At 45.4% G+C, this 18,876-nt stretch overlaps 1 protein-coding gene across 1 annotated transcript in view; it reads left to right on the forward strand.

Annotated features, from left to right (window-relative positions):
- TMC2 (transmembrane channel like 2) overlaps nucleotides 1–18,876 on the forward strand; it is a 61,709-nt gene that overhangs the window by 15,733 nt on the left and 27,100 nt on the right. Inside the window, exons 4-9 of the mRNA XM_081832283.1 lie at nucleotides 7,186–7,276; nucleotides 10,310–10,391; nucleotides 10,734–10,840; nucleotides 12,944–13,042; nucleotides 15,315–15,457; nucleotides 17,103–17,250. Of these exons, the coding sequence (XP_081688409.1) occupies nucleotides 7,186–7,276; nucleotides 10,310–10,391; nucleotides 10,734–10,840; nucleotides 12,944–13,042; nucleotides 15,315–15,457; nucleotides 17,103–17,250 (670 nt within the window). The remainder of the gene's footprint in view (nucleotides 1–7,185; nucleotides 7,277–10,309; nucleotides 10,392–10,733; nucleotides 10,841–12,943; nucleotides 13,043–15,314; nucleotides 15,458–17,102; nucleotides 17,251–18,876) is intronic.

Raw genomic sequence — 18,876 nt, forward strand, 5'->3', positions numbered from 1 at the left:
TCATGGCGGTCTGGCCTAGAGCCAACCTTTCCGCGCTGCCCGATCTCCCTCGGTCCCGCACCCCTTCCCCGTCATCCAGTGGCTTCTGTGCCTCCCTCACAACCCAAGACAGACATGCCTTCCTTGGGGGGCTTTCTGTGGCAACCGCCCACCTCGACAAGTTCAGAACTCCCTCCGTGTTCTTTAGGCCCCCAGAACGGCTCCCTGTGTAGCACACTCACCTGTGTGTATGGGGTGGGGGGCCAGGGGAGCAGGGAGTGGGTCTGTCTCAGCTACTCTTGTGGCCCGAGTGCCTGACCCCGGACCAAGCTTGCCATAATGCTCCGTGAATATTGTTCAGGCCTCATACCCAAGGCCCTGACTCCTGTTTTCAGCTCCAGCTTCCATACAAAAGGCCAGCACCCCAAGCATTTTATGAGTGTCACGTCCCTGCTGCGGGAGTCACATTGCTTAACTTCTGGTTTTCTACTTAAAAAAAAACTAAAACAAAACCCATCCAACATTACCATTTCCCCCCAAGTTCCCCCCTGGCTTTTCTGCCACAGGGTTGGGGAGGCACTCCCTCTCCCCTTCCCTCTTTAGGAAGCCCTTTTCCCTGGCTCCTCTCACACATGAGTTTCCCATCGCTCAAGTCAAATGCCTCACCCTCTATTACGTCGAACAATTGGGCAGCTGTGTTTGGACACATTGGGCCTCACGGTTTGCCCCCGAGAGGCGCCGCCAAGATGCTGGCCGCACGGACACGGGACAGGGTTCTGGTAAACAGAGCTTACTCCATGCCAGCAAATTATTACATCGTGTCCTACGCAGCCACAGGAAGAAATGCGTCCCTGTGGTGCCCACCGGCCAGTGCGGACCCACAAGCGCTGGGCATGATGGGAGTGCTCTAAATCCGAACTAATACCGCAGCCGACAGCCGCAGGTGGCCAGTAAGCGCTTGAAGAGTAGTGAATGTGACCAAGACACAGATGGTTTTGGTTTTATTAAAAATAATAATAATAATAATAATTTGTTTCAATTAAATCATCCCATGTGGCTAGCAGCTACAGTTCGGGTGGCAGGGACAGCTCTAGGCAGTGGCTGTCTGCCTTCTCAGCCCCTTTTTCTGAGACTCTTCTCTCTAGTCCGTCGGGGCCAGGTTCTTCTTCCTGTCAGGGGGACGCAGAACAGCCATCTGTCACCCTCGCGGAACCTCACCCCCACTCAGGTGTCACCTGAACACATCTTTTATTAACAGTGGAAAAAGAGCGACTGAGGTGCTCATGGAAATGAGATCTCCCACCGGCTGGAAGTTGCAGGGACTGGGAAAATTCCTGAGGGCTGTCCAGCTGCCCAGAGGAGAAGTCTGACATCTCCTCCAGCCCGAGGGCAGAGCTCCTGCTCTTGGGGTGAGTGGGAAGTGGCTAAAGCCTGGGAAGCCAAACAGACCCATGCATCTGTCCCTGGGGCAGGGATCCTCAGCCAACACTGGCCTCTCCCTTGCAGGCCTCCCTCCTTCCTCTTCCCTCTCCCAAGACTCCTCCTCCCAGACTCAAAGTCTAAGGCCAGGGAGCCTCTGCATCTCCAAGCAAGCTGGCGCCTCTGCCTAGATCTTTGCTTTCTGCCAGCCCACCCTGGCTAATTCCCACACGCCCCGTAAGACTCGGGCCAACGTCCCCTCTTCAGGGAAGCTCCCCACTGCCCTCCCCGCATTCAGGCTGAGTTATTTATTGCCCCTCTGATCCCCAAGGCACTGTGTCCTCACTCGACTGGATGCTCTGCTCTGCAGAGCTATGTCTCATTCATCTTTCACGATTCTTTCTTTTTGATAAATTGCCTCCACTTGCTGAGGGCTCCCTGTGTACCAGACACTGTTCTGAGTGCTGGTGTGTGTCACAGCCCACTTAATCCTTACAGCCACCCTGTGATACAGGGACTATTCTTATTGTCCCCCATGTACTGATGAGCAAATTGAGACACAGAGCAATCAAGTCATTTGCCCCCGGTTTGCAAGGTGAGTTAAGTGGCTCAGTTAGCGTTTGAACTCAGGGATTCTGGCTCCGGCCTGCACTCTTCATTGGTAACCGTTTCTCTAGAATTACTAAACATTCTAGGATGTATCCCTTTGCATCCTCTATGATTTCCTTTTCTGGCAGTGAGGTTTTCCGTTGCAAACAGCATTCCCAGGCTACATCTTCTTTTTTTATTTTTATTTTTATTTTTTAAGATTTTATTTATTTATTTAGAGAGAGCTTGGGGAGAGGCAGAGGGAGAAGGAGAGAGAGAATCCCAAGAAAACTCGCACTGAGCGCGGAACCCGACCCGGGGCTCGATCTCACGACTCTGACATCATGACCTGAGCCAGAATCAAGAGTCGGACGCTTAACTGACTGAGCCACTCAGGCGTCCCTACATCTTTTTTTCAGAAGCAATGGTGTGGAGACCCCAGTCTCTGGCCCACTCAGGCGGCTGGCTGACGTGGGCATAGTTGTTGGGACAACCGAGGAAGGGCTGTAACGCATGAAGAACACCGATGGTGAACTGGGGCAAGCCTGCACTCCCATCCCTGCCGCATCCAGGTGGCTTTGGCTGGCTAGTCAGTGCCCCTCAGGATGATTTCCTTCCCTTAAGAAGCCCTCTGAGCCTCACCTTCCTCATTTACAAAATGGAATAATAATTAATATCTAGGGCGCCTGGGTGGCTCAGTTGGTTAAGCGACTGCCTTCAGCTCAGGTCATGATACCAGGGTCCTGGGATCAAGCCCCGAGTAGGGCTCCCTGCTCAGTGGGAAGCCTGCTTCTCCCTCTCCCACTCCCCCTGCTTGTGTTCCCTCTCTCGCTGTGTCTCTCTCTGTCAAATAAATAAATAAAATCTTTAAAAAAAAATTAATATCTACCTTGTAGAGTTGTTCAGACCAATTCAAAATATTTGTATTAAGTGTCCAGCACGTGGTGTGCAATTGGTAAATAGTAGTTCTTGCCATTATTAAGGCTTGACCATCTTCTGTGCCAGACACTGTGGGGAGGAGAGGAGGAGGGGAACAAAGATGGATCAGAGAAGATATTGCAAAAGGTATCATTAAAAACACAAGATAGGCCATGATGTTGGCAAAAGAGCTTCTAGGCCCCATGAGTCAGGGATGTTTGCTTTAACCATAGAATTAATCAGGTGTGTCCCTCAACTTTATCAGAAGCCTGATATCTTAGAAAATTACCCAAGCTGCTTGCTTTCTTCAGAGAGATCTGAAGAATTCCACTTCCAGGAAGATGGGGTAGATATTCCTCTGCCTATTTTTCCCACTGAGTACAACTAAAACCCTGGACGTTATCTGTAAAGCAAACATAAGAAGACTCAGAAAGGTGGACAGAAGAAGATGGTCTGGTTAAGGACCTCAGGACCAAAGGATTGATCAGGCATTGAGTTCTGGGGTTTTCTTCTTGCCCTCTATTTCCCAGACTGGCTATTAGAGAAGCTGGCAACCCAGAAACACGGACAGACACACACAGACAAAAAAAACACCTCAAGAAAAATCTGCTCTCTCTAGTCAAAGGACCAGGAAAGGGACAGTCTGGCAAGACAGAAAACTCTTAGGCATTAACAATCCTACTCTAGCCAAGCCCCACAAACAGAACAGCAGCCCCATCCCTGCCCCTGGCAGCAAAGGCCAAGTGGGGAAGCCTAGATTTCCTCCCTTGCCAGGTTATAACTGGTGCCCCCAGGGCCCCCACCAGAGTGGTATCAGAAGAGGCTGAGTGGGGAGCAGGGACTTTCCTCCCCACTGGGCAGTAAGGAACCCTCCCTCTCCCTCTGGTGTCTGTGCAAGCCACAAGGCGAGTCTGGACTTTCACCACCACCTGGCAGTAACAAGTCATCCCTCCTAGCCAGGAAGATGTGAGGAGAACCTGGTTGGAAGCCTGAACTCCCATCCTTGCTCAACAGAAATGAAGAACTCCTACCCAGCCTCGGATGCCAAAGCGGGCCGAGTGAGGAGCATGGACTTCCACCTGGAAGTAACCAGACAGCATCCCTTTCACTCACTGAAGCAGTGGCAGAGGATTCTGCTAAAGCAGAACATTTCAACAAGATCCAGAGTCTTATAATATCCAAAGTATCCAGGCTTCAACTGCAAATCACTCATCGTACCAAGAACCAGGAAGATCCCAAGCTGAATGATAAAAGACAACTAAAGATGCTAACACCAAGATGACATGGGTGCTGGGATTAGCTGGCAAAGATTTTATTATTTTTTTAAAGATTTTATTTATTTATTTGACAGAGCAAGAGATAGCGAGAGCAGGAACACAAGCAGGGGGAATGGGAGAGGGAGAAGCAGGCTTCCCGCGGAGCGGGGAGCCCGATGTGGGGCTCGATCCCAGGACCATGGGATCATGACCTGAGCCAAAGGCAGACGCTTAACGACTGAGCCACCCAGGCGCCCCCATCACTGGCCATCCTAACCGTGTTTTCCAAACTTGTGTTCACTTTACTCACAAACAGGGTCTTCCAGGAGGCAAACGTGGGGGGGATTCTGAAGTGTGGTCTGGGTTGTCTCTGTGCCTGAAAGCCTTTTCTTCAGTAACTACCTCCTCTGCTGAGTGCTGGAGGGGCCTGAGGGGTTAATCATCACCTGCCAAAAGTGACCTTGAGATCCACACCCCTAAAAGCTTCCTCAAAACGGGATGCCTCCTCTCTTGCCTTTTCACTGCATTTACCACACACCGTCAGGTTTGAGGAAAAAAGAGAGGCGAGTTTGCGGGAAGTTCCCTTTTCCAAGGACACTTGGTGACAAGGAGGGGACAGAAGCACCTTACAGAAGTAAGATTTGCAACAATCGGGAAGCACCGGGCAGGAGCTGATGTTTCCATAAACCAAATACTCTCTGGTAAGGAAGAATGGGACAGTCTGGATTATAGGTAACATGTTTAAAAAGGAGTTTGCTGAATAAAGTTAGTTGTTACTATTTCCATATCTTCACTGTATCCAGAAAAGCTTGCTGTGTCCACCAAAATTCTTAAACCAGGTGGGCTTTTCATAGTGAATGGTCCTCAAAGTTTGTACCCAGTGCTGGGCACGGCCCTCTGTTCTCCAGAGGGCTCTCTGGGGGTCCGGATATTAAGAAGAAAAGCATTTGCTGCCGGGCCCAATGGCTCAGGAACATGAGCTGGCTCTTTGGAGAATTCTCACTTGAAGTCCCCAAATCTTAAAAGCTGGCACATTTAAAGATTTATTTATTTATTCTAGAGAGACTGGGGAGAGGGGCAGAGGGAGAGAATCTCCAAGCAGACTCCGCACTGAGCGCAGAGCCCGATCACGTGCGGCTCGATCCCATGGCCCAGGAGATCATGACCTGAGCCAAAACCAAGAGCCGGACGCTCAACTGACTGAGCCACCCAGGTGCCCCAAAAGTTGGTGCATTTAAACTCACAAACTCCAAGGGCTTAGGAGCCTCTGCTCACTTGTAAAATACAGGAAGAGAACAAAAATGCAAATTTCATGAAAACATTTTTTTTGTGGCATGGCTGTGTTGGTAGCCACAGATAACTAACTGCCAGGACATGGCCTTGGGGACAAACAGGGAGCTGATCCCATTAAGGAGCCTTAATCCCCTACAGACCAGCTTTTGACCCCAGGGGCTCGGGAGCTAGACAGTCACCCTCATTAATAGAGAGACATCGGAATAAAACCAGCTTCAAGATTAACCTGAGGTTAGAATGTGACTTTGACGCTTGATCTGCCTGCACATACACTTTGGAGGTAGGATAGGGATCGCGTAGCAAACAGTGGGGGCTGTAGCCCTAGCCCCGACACGCAGCTCCACAGCGCCCTCTCCTGGCCACCCTGCAATGAATCCTCCTCCGTTTGTGCGGCTTTATCCAGGGGCTGCTGAAAAACTGGCTCTCTGGGGGCTGCGATGAAGGGGGCCTGATTTGCAGCCTTTGCTGATTTCCATGGTCTAAATACTCCCACCGTGGCCAATTTCAAGCTACCAACAGTTTAACAGCTGGGTGGCCAAGTTCCTGAATATTTAACACTGGGTACTCAGGAGCCCGTTCTCACCAGCCCCAGCACACCACCCAGAATACGTAATAGACAAACTGATCCATGTGTTTCTCATCCAGCCTTCCCGGGATATATTCACTCCCTCATTCAACATTCATGCAGTCCACAAATGTCTACTGAATGCTGTATTCATTTTCCTTTTCTTTACTGAAGTAGAGTTGACATACAGTATTATATTCATTTCAGGTGTGCAACAGCGTGATTCCACTTGTGTATACATCACGCAATGCTCACCACGATAAGTCTAGCTACCATCTGTCACTATTCAACGTTATTACAATATTATTGGCTATATTCCCTAGGCTGTACTTTACATCCCCATGACTTATTTATTTTATAACTGGAATTTTTTACCCCTTCGTCCCCTTCACCTGTTTTGCTGTGTCTGTTTCTATTGCTGCTGCAACAAATGGGCCACAAATATAACTGTTTAAGACGATACTCCTTTAGCTACCAGCTCACAGTGGGCTGGTCAGAAATCCAGCTGTGGCGTGGTTGGATTCCCTGCGCAGGGTCTCACCCCGCTAAAATCAAGGTATCAGCAGGGCTGAGTTTCCCTTGTGGGGCTAGAGGTCTTCTTCCAAGCTCCCTGGTTTTTGGCAGAATTTGCTTCCTTCTCTTGCTTTCCATGTGGCTTCCTCTCGAGGGACCCAGGACAGAGGGTGGAGAATTCTCTTGCTTCTAATTTCTCTGACTTCCCCCTCTGCCACGTCTCTCTCTCTCTCTCTCTGATTCTGTCTCTCTTCTGGGTTTAAGGGCCCTTAAGGGCCAAATGCTAAGAATAGTGCTTAATACATTGTAGGCACCTGTAGGCAGAATTTTGGCCCCCACGACTTTCGCCCCCTGGTGGCACACCCATGAATGGCAAAAGGGACTTGGCAGATGGAATGAAAATTCCTGAATTTAAAATAGGGAGATTATCCTGGATTCTCTGGAAGGGCCCAGAGGGCATTTGGGAAACTTCCATGAACGAAACAGACAAAATACCCTGCCTTCACGGAGCTTACATTCTAACTAGGGGTATAAAAACACTCAGGCTTTCAGCCACATACACACACGCTCTCTCATAGTTCAGATTTCTTTTCGTTTGGTGTTAATTGAAGTTCTGCCTCTACCACCCTCCCCCCCTTTTTTTTTCCTAACCAGGGAGGCCCAAGAATTTGTGGAGAAGTACGAAGGAGTCTTGGGAAAGGGGAAAGGCAAGCGACTCTATGCCTATAGGATGCTGGTGGCTAAGGTGGGTGGTGCAGAGGCAGCAAGCCAAACCCTCGGAAGGGCTTGCTCAGCCTCTGAACCCAGGTGACCATCACAGGCACCTGCCCAGGTTCTCCATTTCTGTTTAGCTCCCCAGAATCCTCAGTGCGAGGTCAAGCCGACCAGCTAATTTGTCCAGGAATAGAAACTGTCTCCTGTCAATTTCTCTCCATTTATCTGCAAGGACTTCAGTGTATCTGAGATTTGTTTCTTCTCCAGTGAAGAACTGTAAACTCACAAAACTGATGAGGTTAAAGCACTGAGATCTTATTTCCCAAGCCCCAAACCCAGACACATGGTTTGATAAATCATCCATTTTTATGTAACACCTGGATAGTTTTTTCATGTATTCTTTGTTCATTGGTGCATTTGAGTTTTATCTTTTTCTTGGGGGACGTTTGGATATTTCATATTCTTCCCAAAACCCATTCATTCCATTAAGATCTTCATATGTATTGCCAAAAAGTTGCAGATGGTGGTCCCATAATTTTTGGAATTACTTTTTGTATATGTTGGGTTTGGGTCTTTTTTATTCCTAATACTATTTTTTTCTCCTTTTTTCAGTTTTATTGCCTGGTGACTATCCATGGGTCATTTTATTAATTTTATCTAGAAACTATTTACCACTTAACTGCATGCTTATGTCTTTTTTTTTTCTCCAACTGAGGAATGTGCTCTTCAAATATACTTTCGATAAATAATTCTGTTTAGCAAATAGTTCTAGCTTCTTCCCTAGGAAAAGGATGGCTGTCAATCCTGTCTGTGTTTACCTTCCTTCGTTGCTTTAAATTCTTTGTTTTCTCTCTTTGCATCCTCAGAAATTTCTCAGGTTTATTCCCAATATCATTGAATCCATTTTCTTCTGTTTCAATTATAGTCTTTATTACATCTAATGCTTATTTTCCTTCGATTACTGAGCCTTAGCTACCTTGTAATCCTTCCACACTTCACTTATGTTCTTTTTAAAATCCCAAATTATCTTTTACTTAGAAACCCTATTTATTGTATCCCTGTAAGAATGGTGAATCATTTCTCAAAATTAGTTATGTAGCCTAAATGCTTTTCAAAAATTGCAGAGTCTTGTCCCCTTTTCCTTGTTCTGCAATACTATTTCTCAGACCTCACTGGGTGTCTCAGTCATTCAGATCTGGATTTCATTCACAGAATGCGTAGCTTGCCCGCATCTTGTTCACCCACTATCTGAAATCCTTTTTCTATATAGAGCTGGAGAACAAGACAACTTGCACATTTAATAACCCAGTCCCAGGACTGCAGCTACCATCTCACGTGGCTCTGAGGAAGGGAGCTGGGGTCTTCTCCTGGCCACGCTCCATCCCAGTTTTCTGATTCTCTAAACCAATGAAGGATAAGAGCTTCAATGCTGAGCTTCTCCAAGACTTTCTCGGCCTCTGCCCCACCTCCAGGGCATCACTTTTCAGGCCAAGATGCCCACAGCCTCGAGGGGCTGTCAGATGGTTGCCAAGTGATCAACTAACTGGCAGGCTGTCCCCAGGGGCCTCCCTTGGCAATGTTCATTATCCCTCTTGGCCCTCATTCTTGCAAGTCTATATCCTGTATTGATTTTATCAGCACGCTGACAGGGGATCCATCCCTCGGGGGGAAGACTCATATTAATAAAGCTTCTGAGACTGATAGGTAAAACCAGGTGCTGGATTATTAATTTACAAGGAGAAATAACCATGAGAGAACTGGCAATGTGAAGAGTTCACATCAGCTGCACCTTTTATTTTTTGATAGTAGAGTTACTTTATGTGGGTAGCTAAACCAAAACCCCAATTCCAATCTATTAACTTGCAACCACAAATCACTACCATAGAATCCAAAATACTCACAGCCCATCACGGGTGATGGGCAATGCTTCCTTTATAGACAGACTTACATAGAAAGCCAAATAAGCCACCAACGATGAATTTTGAGCGTGGAATCAGAGCTAGGGAAGGTAGATAAAGCAGCGGGACTGGAATGCCCAATGCCCACCATCTGTTATTCTCCACACCCCTTCCTGTTTTAGGGATAGCTTTGCCATTGTTATCAACCAGGCTTTTGCTTACATGTTCCTCTTCTCTATTGTACCTTTGACTACCGTCCTTTTCGACAGGTGGCTTCCTTCCTTGTATAGCAATCATCCCATCAAGATACAGTCAAAGCCTGCAGTTCTGGAAACGTATCTGATCCCTTCAGATAAATTTTCATTTTGAGCCTTTAGTGAATTTACACAGGAAACCTCACTTCCTTCATGAGCAAGTTCTTAGACCTTTGTAATAATAGAAACTGATCTTAGGATCTTCTCCCCACTACCTCTTTGTCTGCTGTTTTTTATGAGTTTTTTATTTAAGTTCCAAATGGATGTATTTCCAAGGAGTAGGGTTTTTGGAGAACAACCCCCTTGAGATTGACAAATTTTCACCCAATCAGTAGACAGACAGCTACTCAGGTTTCCAACTGGTACAAACTCTGAGTGTTGGAGCTGGGAAGGGACCGTGGAAAGAAGCAAAATGCCTTCCTAACTCCTTTCAGAAAAACAAAAACAAGAACAAAAAAAAACAGGCTGTTGTTCTCACCAGGAAAAGAACGGAAGCCATGGGTTGAGGTTCTACCAATTCCAAAATGGCTGGGTGCGCGCAACAATTCCTATCAGATTTAGGCACTTGGCTGTCTGCCAAATGTGGATGTGAGAGTTGTGAGATTTCTTTTCCCCCTTGAATGTTTGTTTTAAGATGAAAAAAAAAAGTTGCATCAGAGGTTGCTAACCCAATTTGATCCCCCAAGCCAAAAGTATATACAGAATTCCTAAGTTCATATACACACTGTCCAAACATGAAATTTTATCAGCACTAGAGACAAACACAAGGCATTATGCTGTGCTGGCTTCTCTCTCACCCCGCTCCTGAACTTTGGTGTTGACACGTCAGCATCAACATGTCCCTCCAGTGTGTCCCTCCAGGCCCCAAGGCAGCATGTTAATGAACTGAGTATATTACCTGTTTAATTTCAGAAGTGGGTCAAGTTTAAGAGAGACTTTGATAATTTCAAGACTCAATGTATACCCTGGGAAATGAAGATCAAGGACATTGAAAGTGAGTATTTTGACGTAGCTGTGTTTAGCTGGTTTACTAAAGAGCTTTCCAAGGGCTTGGTGTTCTTGACCCGCTGGTCAGATCATTTCACAGGTCCTGTGGTGTTAGAAAACAGAATGGGCTTTGAGCTAGTCAGGCCAAGATTTAAATCGTGTTTCTTCATTTTCTGATTGCGGGAGCATAGGTAGTTTGGTTAGCCCCACATAGCCTCAGGTTATTTATCTGGACTATCCGTTCCACAGACTGATGTGCAAACTGAATCCATCACACTCACGAAGTGCTTGGTCGTGCTACCTTCCTCCATCCACAACATGTAAATCCTGCTGCCTTTTCTTATGCCAGGTCACTTTGGTTCTTCTGTGGCATCATATTTCATCTTTCTCCGATGGATGTACGGAGTTAACCTCGTCCTTTTTGGCTTAATATTTGGTCTCGTTATCATCCCAGAGGTAAGACAAGAGCTTCCTAGATCTTTAGGTAGTGTTGAGGCTTATTATGACCACCATCCTCATTTATATTAATCAAATACTCTCTGTTTGACAAAGAATTAGTCATTCATTTTAAGTTCTCTACTCCTATTCATTGCCCAGATAGTTCAGGGCAAAGAATGGAACCAAAACACTTGTGTTCCTTTTTTTTTTTCCTTTTTTTGGAGTGTTCAGCTTTTTTGAGGGCATGGGAGTCTAGAGGGGAGCCCTGGGTGCCTGGGGATAAGGCCTGGAATCAGCCTGGAAGGGCAGTGGCCCAATGGGCAGCCAGAGATAGCATTTTCACGACCTGGGTTTTCTTGAAAGTGGGACTCTCAGCTCCACCCCACCCAAAGCCTTTGGGCCCAAACGTGACAGCATAGCAGGGATGATTGCAGTAAGGCTTGCCTTCATGTTCAGCATGGCCCCCTGACATCAGAGTCTTTCCACATTTCTCGCACTTCCTGAAAGGCTGATGCCAGTTCTTCCTCAAAGAGGTCACCTGCTCAGCCATGCAGCCTGGTGGCCCACCCAGGGTCTCAGGTGGCCCCTGTGCCCCATGGGTGGGGAGGGGCACCTCCAATCCCCTAGGCCAATCCAGCCAAACAAACAGGAGGGGGGTGCTCAAAATATTTGTGTTTCTAAATTAAGAAGTGGATCCTACATTTTTCTATCTTTTGTTTTGCTTTAAGATCAGTGGAGAATTAACATCTTAGTAAGTTTTTTTCTTTACCCTGAAAAAAGGGAGAAATAGAATGCATTGTATCATAATTTATTTTTTTTTAAGAACCCTGGATTTAGGGATGCCTGGTTGGCTCAGTCGCTTAAGCATCTGCCTTCGGCTCAGGTCATGATCCCAGGGTCCTGGGATCGAAGCCCACATCGAGCTCCCTGCTCAGCAGGGAGTCTGCTTCTCCCTCTGCCTCTATGCTCTGTCTCTCTCTCAAATAAATAAATAAAATCTTAAAAAAAAAAAAAGAACCCTGCATTTAAATAGTATTCCTCACTATTCCCCCAGATATAATCTTATTACGGATGTAGGTGCATCCCTACCTATAGATGACTAATTGAGAGACAGAAAAGGAATAAGCAACTTGTGCAAAGTCACACAGTACGTTTGTAGTGAATGAGATCCCAGGTCTTCAGAGTGTTGGCCTGGGATCTTTTCCAAGGGAAATCTGACAAATTAGAAGATTTCTGTGAGGAACACCATCAAGCATTACAGGACCAAAATATGACTGAATACACAGGAGGATATGTTCTTTGAAGGGAAAACTTAATATCGTAAAAAAAAAGAAGTCAATCCTTCCTAAATCAATATGTAAACTTCATACAATTCTGATTTTTTTAGAATTAAGGATGCAAAAACAGGCATATATATTAGGTTATTAATAACAGAACTATGTACATGTGAAGAACTAGCAATATTCTAATGTCCAACAACAGGTGATTTGTTAAGTAAATTTATGATAGATATATGGAATTAAATATTTTGAAGTCATTTTATTTTGAGACATACCATAGGCCATAAAGAATTGGTCATAAAATTATATTAAGCTAAATAACCAGACTAAAATATATATAAAACTCAGAAGCAACCGTAAGGAAATATATGAATATCTAACAGTCATTATCTTTGGGATATGGAGGTGATAGGGAATTTTTTTTTAAGATTTATTTATTATTTATTTATTTGAGAGAGAGAGAGCACAAGCAGGAGGGGCAGAGGGAAAGGGAGAGAGAATCTCAAGCAGACTCCATGATGAGCACAGAGCTGGATTTGGGGCTCCATCTCATAGCCCTGAGATCACGACCTGAGCCAAAACCAAGAGTCAGACGCTTGAATGACTGTGCCACCCAGGCACCCAAGTGATGGGGAATTTTTTAAATGCTCTTCTGTACTTTTTCACATTTTCTACAATGAGTATGTGATAGTTCTAAAACCAGGAAAGTGATTAATGTTATCTAAAGAAGAAAGTAGGTATTTCTTGCTCTGAGAAGGGAAATGTTTCACCCAGTATATGAATGTCTCCATGTGTTTGTATTTTCTGCATGCTTCATCTTGTCGTTCTGTCCCTACACAAGGTACTGATGGGCGTGCCCTATGGGAGTATTCCCAGGAAGACAGTGCCTCGGGCTGAAGAAGAAAAAGCCATGGATTTTTCTGTCCTTTGGGATTTTGAGGTACCATCCCCAACATGCCAATGCACTTCTATCATGTGATTGTAAGGCCTAAAATCTGCATGGATAAGTGTGAAATACTGCATTTAGTCATTGGAAAACCAGTAGTCCTTAACTCAAATGGGGTCCCCATATGCCAAATGAACTAGCCAACCATGTCCTCCTAAGTCCCCTTCATGGGTCCTTTCTGCAGCCACACACTGTTCCTTTCTCTCTGCCAGATCCATGTAAGTGATCCTATAGGATGGTTTTCTCTCCTCATACCCACAGGAAGACTCCAGGGCTATCACCAGTTCCGCCATTCCCAAGCTTCACATGGCATCCTCAACTGAATATCCTACCTGCTCCTCAAATTCAACATCTACGCAGCTAAACCCACATTGCGTTTTCCCATCTCCTTTATTGGAACCACCCCATTCACCCAATCATTCAAGTGTGAAACCTGAAAGTCATCCTACACTTCTCCCTCTTCCTCACTACGACCCCCCCCACACACACACACAACCAATCAACCACTAACTCTATCTTGATTCAGTCCCCCTTTCTCTATCCCTCTTGCCTCTTCTTTGAATCATGTCCCCACCATACCAGGACCATGTCAGAATCTTCTACCTCTGCTTCCTGCTTTGACTCGGCTCCTAAAAATCTTCATTCCCTCTGCTGCCAGAGTGATCTTTCTGAAATGCAAACCTGCCCCCATTGCTTCCCTACATCTGATATTCATTTATTCCCATTCCCAAATGGAATAAAATCCAGTGTTTTAAATCAGGTTTAAGAAAGAACTGTTCACCACCTGGCTGCTCCCTCCCTCTCCAGCTCCATTTCTGTCTCAGACCTCATACTTTAAGTTCCAATATTTATCAGGTTTGGGGGAAGTCTCTGAATGCATCACATACCAGTGCCCCACTGCTTTTGCTCAGGACACGGCTTGGAACACCCCTCCCTCCTTCTGGGTCTCCTCACCCCTATGCCTTTGTGGGGCTTGGTCTGCAGCTCCAAGGAGTTCCTGAGGCTGGGAAGCCTGGCTGTGATGGTTCAGGCAACAGGTCATTGCTGCTGCCATCATTCATGCTCAGGTTCAAGTTCAGGTCAGGTTCATACTTCTCAGGTATGTGTGGAAGTGAGTTGGAGTATTTTTCCAAGTCATTTGGAGTAAGGGTGTTGCAAATAACTACTACACTTCTATACTACTAAGTATTATATATACTACAATTACTACTGTGTACTACCACTAAGGATTTCTTTTATTCTTTATTTTGCTCAAGGACCCCTATGGAAACATCCTATCTGCCCAAAACAAACTGAATCTATTCAACAATAATCCTCTGTTTTGTTGTTGTTGTTACCAATGGTAAATTTTTTTTCTTTTTTTTAAATATGTTTTTTTTTTTTAAATAATCTCTTGGGTAAAGTAGCATCTGTCAGAATTCTCTACTGCAAAGTTAGTATTTTTCTCTTTTCAATTAGTATTTTGGGGAGTGCAGTGGATTTTAATGTAACAAGGTATGAAAAGTTTATTATGTGATTCAGGTTCCACATTACAACTAATAGGGGATGACTATTTATTATTGAGTTTAGGTATATCAAAGAAGAAACAGCCTCAAGTATATGAAAAGACTATTAAGATTTGCCTCCCCTTTCCAACTCCGTATCTGTGTGAGGCCAGAATAATCCCGTTTTACCTTCAGCAAAGATGTAAAAGAAACGCTAAAATTCTAAGCTAATTATTACACCTGAAAAGTGTACTGATTATACCTAAAGCCAATTATACCTAAAAACCAAAACGAAACAAAACTTGAGGTTCAGATTAGACTGTAAACCTTGTAAATGTATCATTTTCTTTGTAAGTTTTGTACTGAGAAATCTCACGACCCCCGCCTACTTCCAGAGTGTTACAGTAAGACCCTGGAAATGTGAGGGGGAAAGAATTTGGAGCTCTTTGTGCATGTGCACACACACACACACACGCACATGCACACACACACCTTTACCCCTAATTGTATCCGGAATGTTAGCAACACTTCCTTCTCGTTCTGTATCTGTATGCGTTCTATATAATGGAGAATAAAGAGAATGAAGGAGAGACGTGGAGACATGGATAGACTCTGGAGCAACTGGGGGAAGTTAAAGGAAGAACAAGGACACCCAGAATTCTTCCTTTCACCCCTCAGACTCCCATTAAACCCCTGAGAAAGAAATCCCAGGTAGAATGAAAGCGTCTGATGACCATCTGTGCTAAGCTTACAAACCCAGAGCATTTGGACCTGTCCCACAGGGTTACATCAAGTATTCTGCTCTCTTCTATGGCTTCTACAACAACCAGAGGACTATCGGGTGGCTGAGGTACAGGTTGCCCATGGCGTACTTTATGGTGGGGGTCAGCGTGTTCGGCTATAGCCTGATGATTGTCATTAGATCGTAAGTACGACCATCTCTTTTACAGGCTTTTCATTTTCTTCACACAAACAGGCCAGTCTGTGCCTCCTTACTTTCCTGTGGGGATTTAGAGAGAAAACAAGGAGACATATAAAGCAGATATGGATTGTCATATGTGATATAAAAGACATAAAGAGAGTAATACAGGAAGTTTTGAGAAATGGGATAGAAACATCTTTACAAGATGCTGAGAACTGCCAGTCACACTGTAAGTCTGGGGCACAGCAATTTACACAAAGAAAGAGCATATGCAAAGGCCCTGAGGCAGCAAATACCCTAGTGAGTTCCAAAACCTGTCAAAAGGCCAGTGTGGTTTGAGAGTGAGCAGGTACCTGGTAAAGTAAGGCTGGAGAAGTCTTCAAAGTCTGTTTTTGCTTTCCCCAGAGCTCAGCTTCCTCAGAAAAACTCTTCTGCTCCTCTTTAACTCTAGCTTGCATGTAAAAAACTCAAAAGAACATATGTGGTGTGATTAACCATGGTGTCCTCTCTGGCCCCAACTCTACCTGTCTCTGTGGTCAGAAACGGCCTTTTAATATGTCTGTGTCTCTTAATTTATATCCTCTGAAGAAAAACTTTGGCCCATGAATAGCCTTCTTCTAAGCCAGGGGACCCCAATCAGCACAGGCTGGTGCAGGGTGAGGAGGTACAGTCTCCTGCACAAACCTGACTACCAGGGCCCACCCCCCCTTCAGCAGGGCCACATGAGGTCATTCCTCCCGGAAGAGCACAGGTAGCTGTGTCTGCAGGAGAGGAGTTGAGCAGGGGTTAGAAACTCCAAAAAGGCAGCATGCGGGCTTAGCATGGCTTTCTGTCACATCATCTCAGGGGGAAACACTACTGTTCACGAGGGACTGCCCAGCACATGATAGTCACCACTGGATGATGGGTGGCTACCCTGCCAGATCTATCAGAGGAAATAGGCTTGCTTTTATTCTTAGCCCTCATGTTGTTGCAATGTTCCCTGTTATTATCCCAGATAAGTATAGGGATACAGAAGGTTTCCCTGATGAACCAAAACTCTGAGTCAACTAAGCCCATGGAGTAGCAAATCCCAAAAGCCAACACATAAGATAGAGAGGCACAAACTCTCCTGTACACATGCTGTATCTGATAGAGGACCTGCTTGGAATTCTGATTCCCACAGCAAGCATGAGGATAGGTAGGATAAAATGGGTGGGTAACGAGGCAGGTCCAAGGGACTTTCAACCTAGTTTGCTTAAGAGAAGGATGTACATGTCACTGGTTGCAGTAACTACCTCAAGGCTTGTTGGATTTTATATCAGAAAATAAATAACTTTTCTGTTCAAGAAAATAGGTGAATTAGAAGGGGTTGTTCCTGCTTGAGAATAGAGTCCCCATAAAGGGTTCTCAAACAACATTGGCAGATGAGTCAAGCCACAGGAAAACAGATGTCAGGGTAGAAAACACAGCTCAGTGGTTCATTATCCAGATGATACCATGCGTGCTTGCTGTGGACTCTGATCTGGGTTGGAAGGCACCCTGGCTATCATTAGTTCAATTCGAATCATCTTGGCTCTTTCTCTTCATTGAATGCCTGCTACCTGTGCCCCAGACCAGCTGAGGCCAAGGTTCCCTTGGGCTAACAGCAGTGGTATGCACCCTACAGGATGGCCAGCAATACCCAGGGCAGTGCAAGCGATGGGGAGAGTGCTAACTTCACATTCAGCTTCAAGATGTTCACCAGCTGGGATTACCTGATTGGGAATTCAGAGACAGCCGACAACAAATACGCCTCCATCACCACCAGCTTCAAGGTAGGCGCCCCAGGGTAGTTCCCACGTCCTGGGAGAACTTTGGTTCCCTCTGCTCATTAGGAGACTTCACCTAATGAGCATGGGGCATGGTAAATAATATCCCCAAGTAATTTGTGGAAAGAGCTTTACCACCAGAGGTGTGATCCTAGCTCTCAAGCCTTCAAGAAAGAATGCTCTAGGCTGTTACCCACCATCTGTTTCTTAATATGGCGGAGAATCACGGATGCTGGGACTTGGTCCTGACTGTTTCCTCGTGGAACTCTTTCCTGCCAGAGAACCTGGAAGGACTCATTTGGGGCTGCAGTTCTCAACCTTTGATGCATGTTTGAATCACCTAAGCAGCTTTAAAAATCTTTTGGGCCCAAACCCCCAGACATTCTGGTATAATTGGTCAGGGGCTGGGGGATTCCTGGCATTGAATTCTTTAAAAGCTCCCTGAGTGATTAGAAATCCCAGAAAGAGTTGAGAACCCTGGTTTGGGTGGGTGGGGGGCGTCAATTAAATGTGCAGCAACTCCCTACTTAATTATCTCATTAATTTGTTCACAAAAGATATGTGAAGTGGCCTACACATCTCTATTTTATAAAATAAAAGCAAACCTAAGGGTAAACAAATGAATGAAGGCAGAAACTAGTATGCTGAAGTGCAGCACACCTTATTTGTTCCTCCATGTCTGTAAAAACCATCCAGAGTTCTTGATAGTTCAGTATTTCTCCTGTCTGATCAGTCAGACTTTCTTTCCCCCAGGACCTGCCAAAGGTCAGATTTACAACACACTTAATTGTCTTTTCTTCTTCCTTCTGTTCTCTTCTGGCCCTTCCTGGTAGCTACCCACTCACCAATGCCTACAAATGGCAGGTACGCCCACCAGGAGCAGAGCTTGGGCTCAGCAGCTCACTACATGGGTTTTGTGAGCCTACAGTCCTGACAGCTTGGCAGTGGGTAGCACAGGGAGCTGGCTGGGCTCTCCTCCCTTTTCCTTCTCCCAGGAATGGGGCGGCCGGGGGGGTGGGGCGCCACGGGCAGAACATCCAAGCGCAGGAGAGGGGTCAAAGGGGCTTTGCCTCTTCCTCCAGGCCTACCCAAGAGAGACAAAAAAGGTCATGTCTATGAAACACTTTGAACATCTGGCAAGGTGAAGGCTTTTTCTCTGAGTCTATTAAAACCAGAGATAATAACCTTAAATAACAGAGCACATATGAAAACTGCATGAGCTAGTGCATATTAACTGCTTGATAAATTAGTTAAACCTGAACCTGAATACAGTAACTGTTCATTGATTAGAAAAGTCTCCTTCCAGGTACTTTGGTAATCAGGAGACCTCATTTACTCTCTTGGGTCTGGCACATACTATTTCTGTCTTCATAGAGAGTTACTGATGCAGGATGAAAAGTTTATAATAAAAAATCTAGGGGTGACTGGGTGGCTCAGTCGGTTAAGTATCTGACTCTTGATCTCAGCTCAGATTTTGATCTCATGTCATGAGTTCAAGCCCTGCATTGGCCTCCATGCTGGAAGTGAAGCCTACTTAAAAAAATATATATATATATAATATATATATATATATACACACATATATATGACTATTGTATTTTTATATACAACTGCAAACCACTAGAAAATAAT

Source organism: Leptonychotes weddellii, chromosome 10 (genome assembly GCF_054177405.1).
Source record: "Leptonychotes weddellii isolate Sample4059 chromosome 10, ASM5417740v2, whole genome shotgun sequence".
Classification (NCBI taxonomy): domain Eukaryota; kingdom Metazoa; phylum Chordata; class Mammalia; order Carnivora; family Phocidae; genus Leptonychotes; species Leptonychotes weddellii.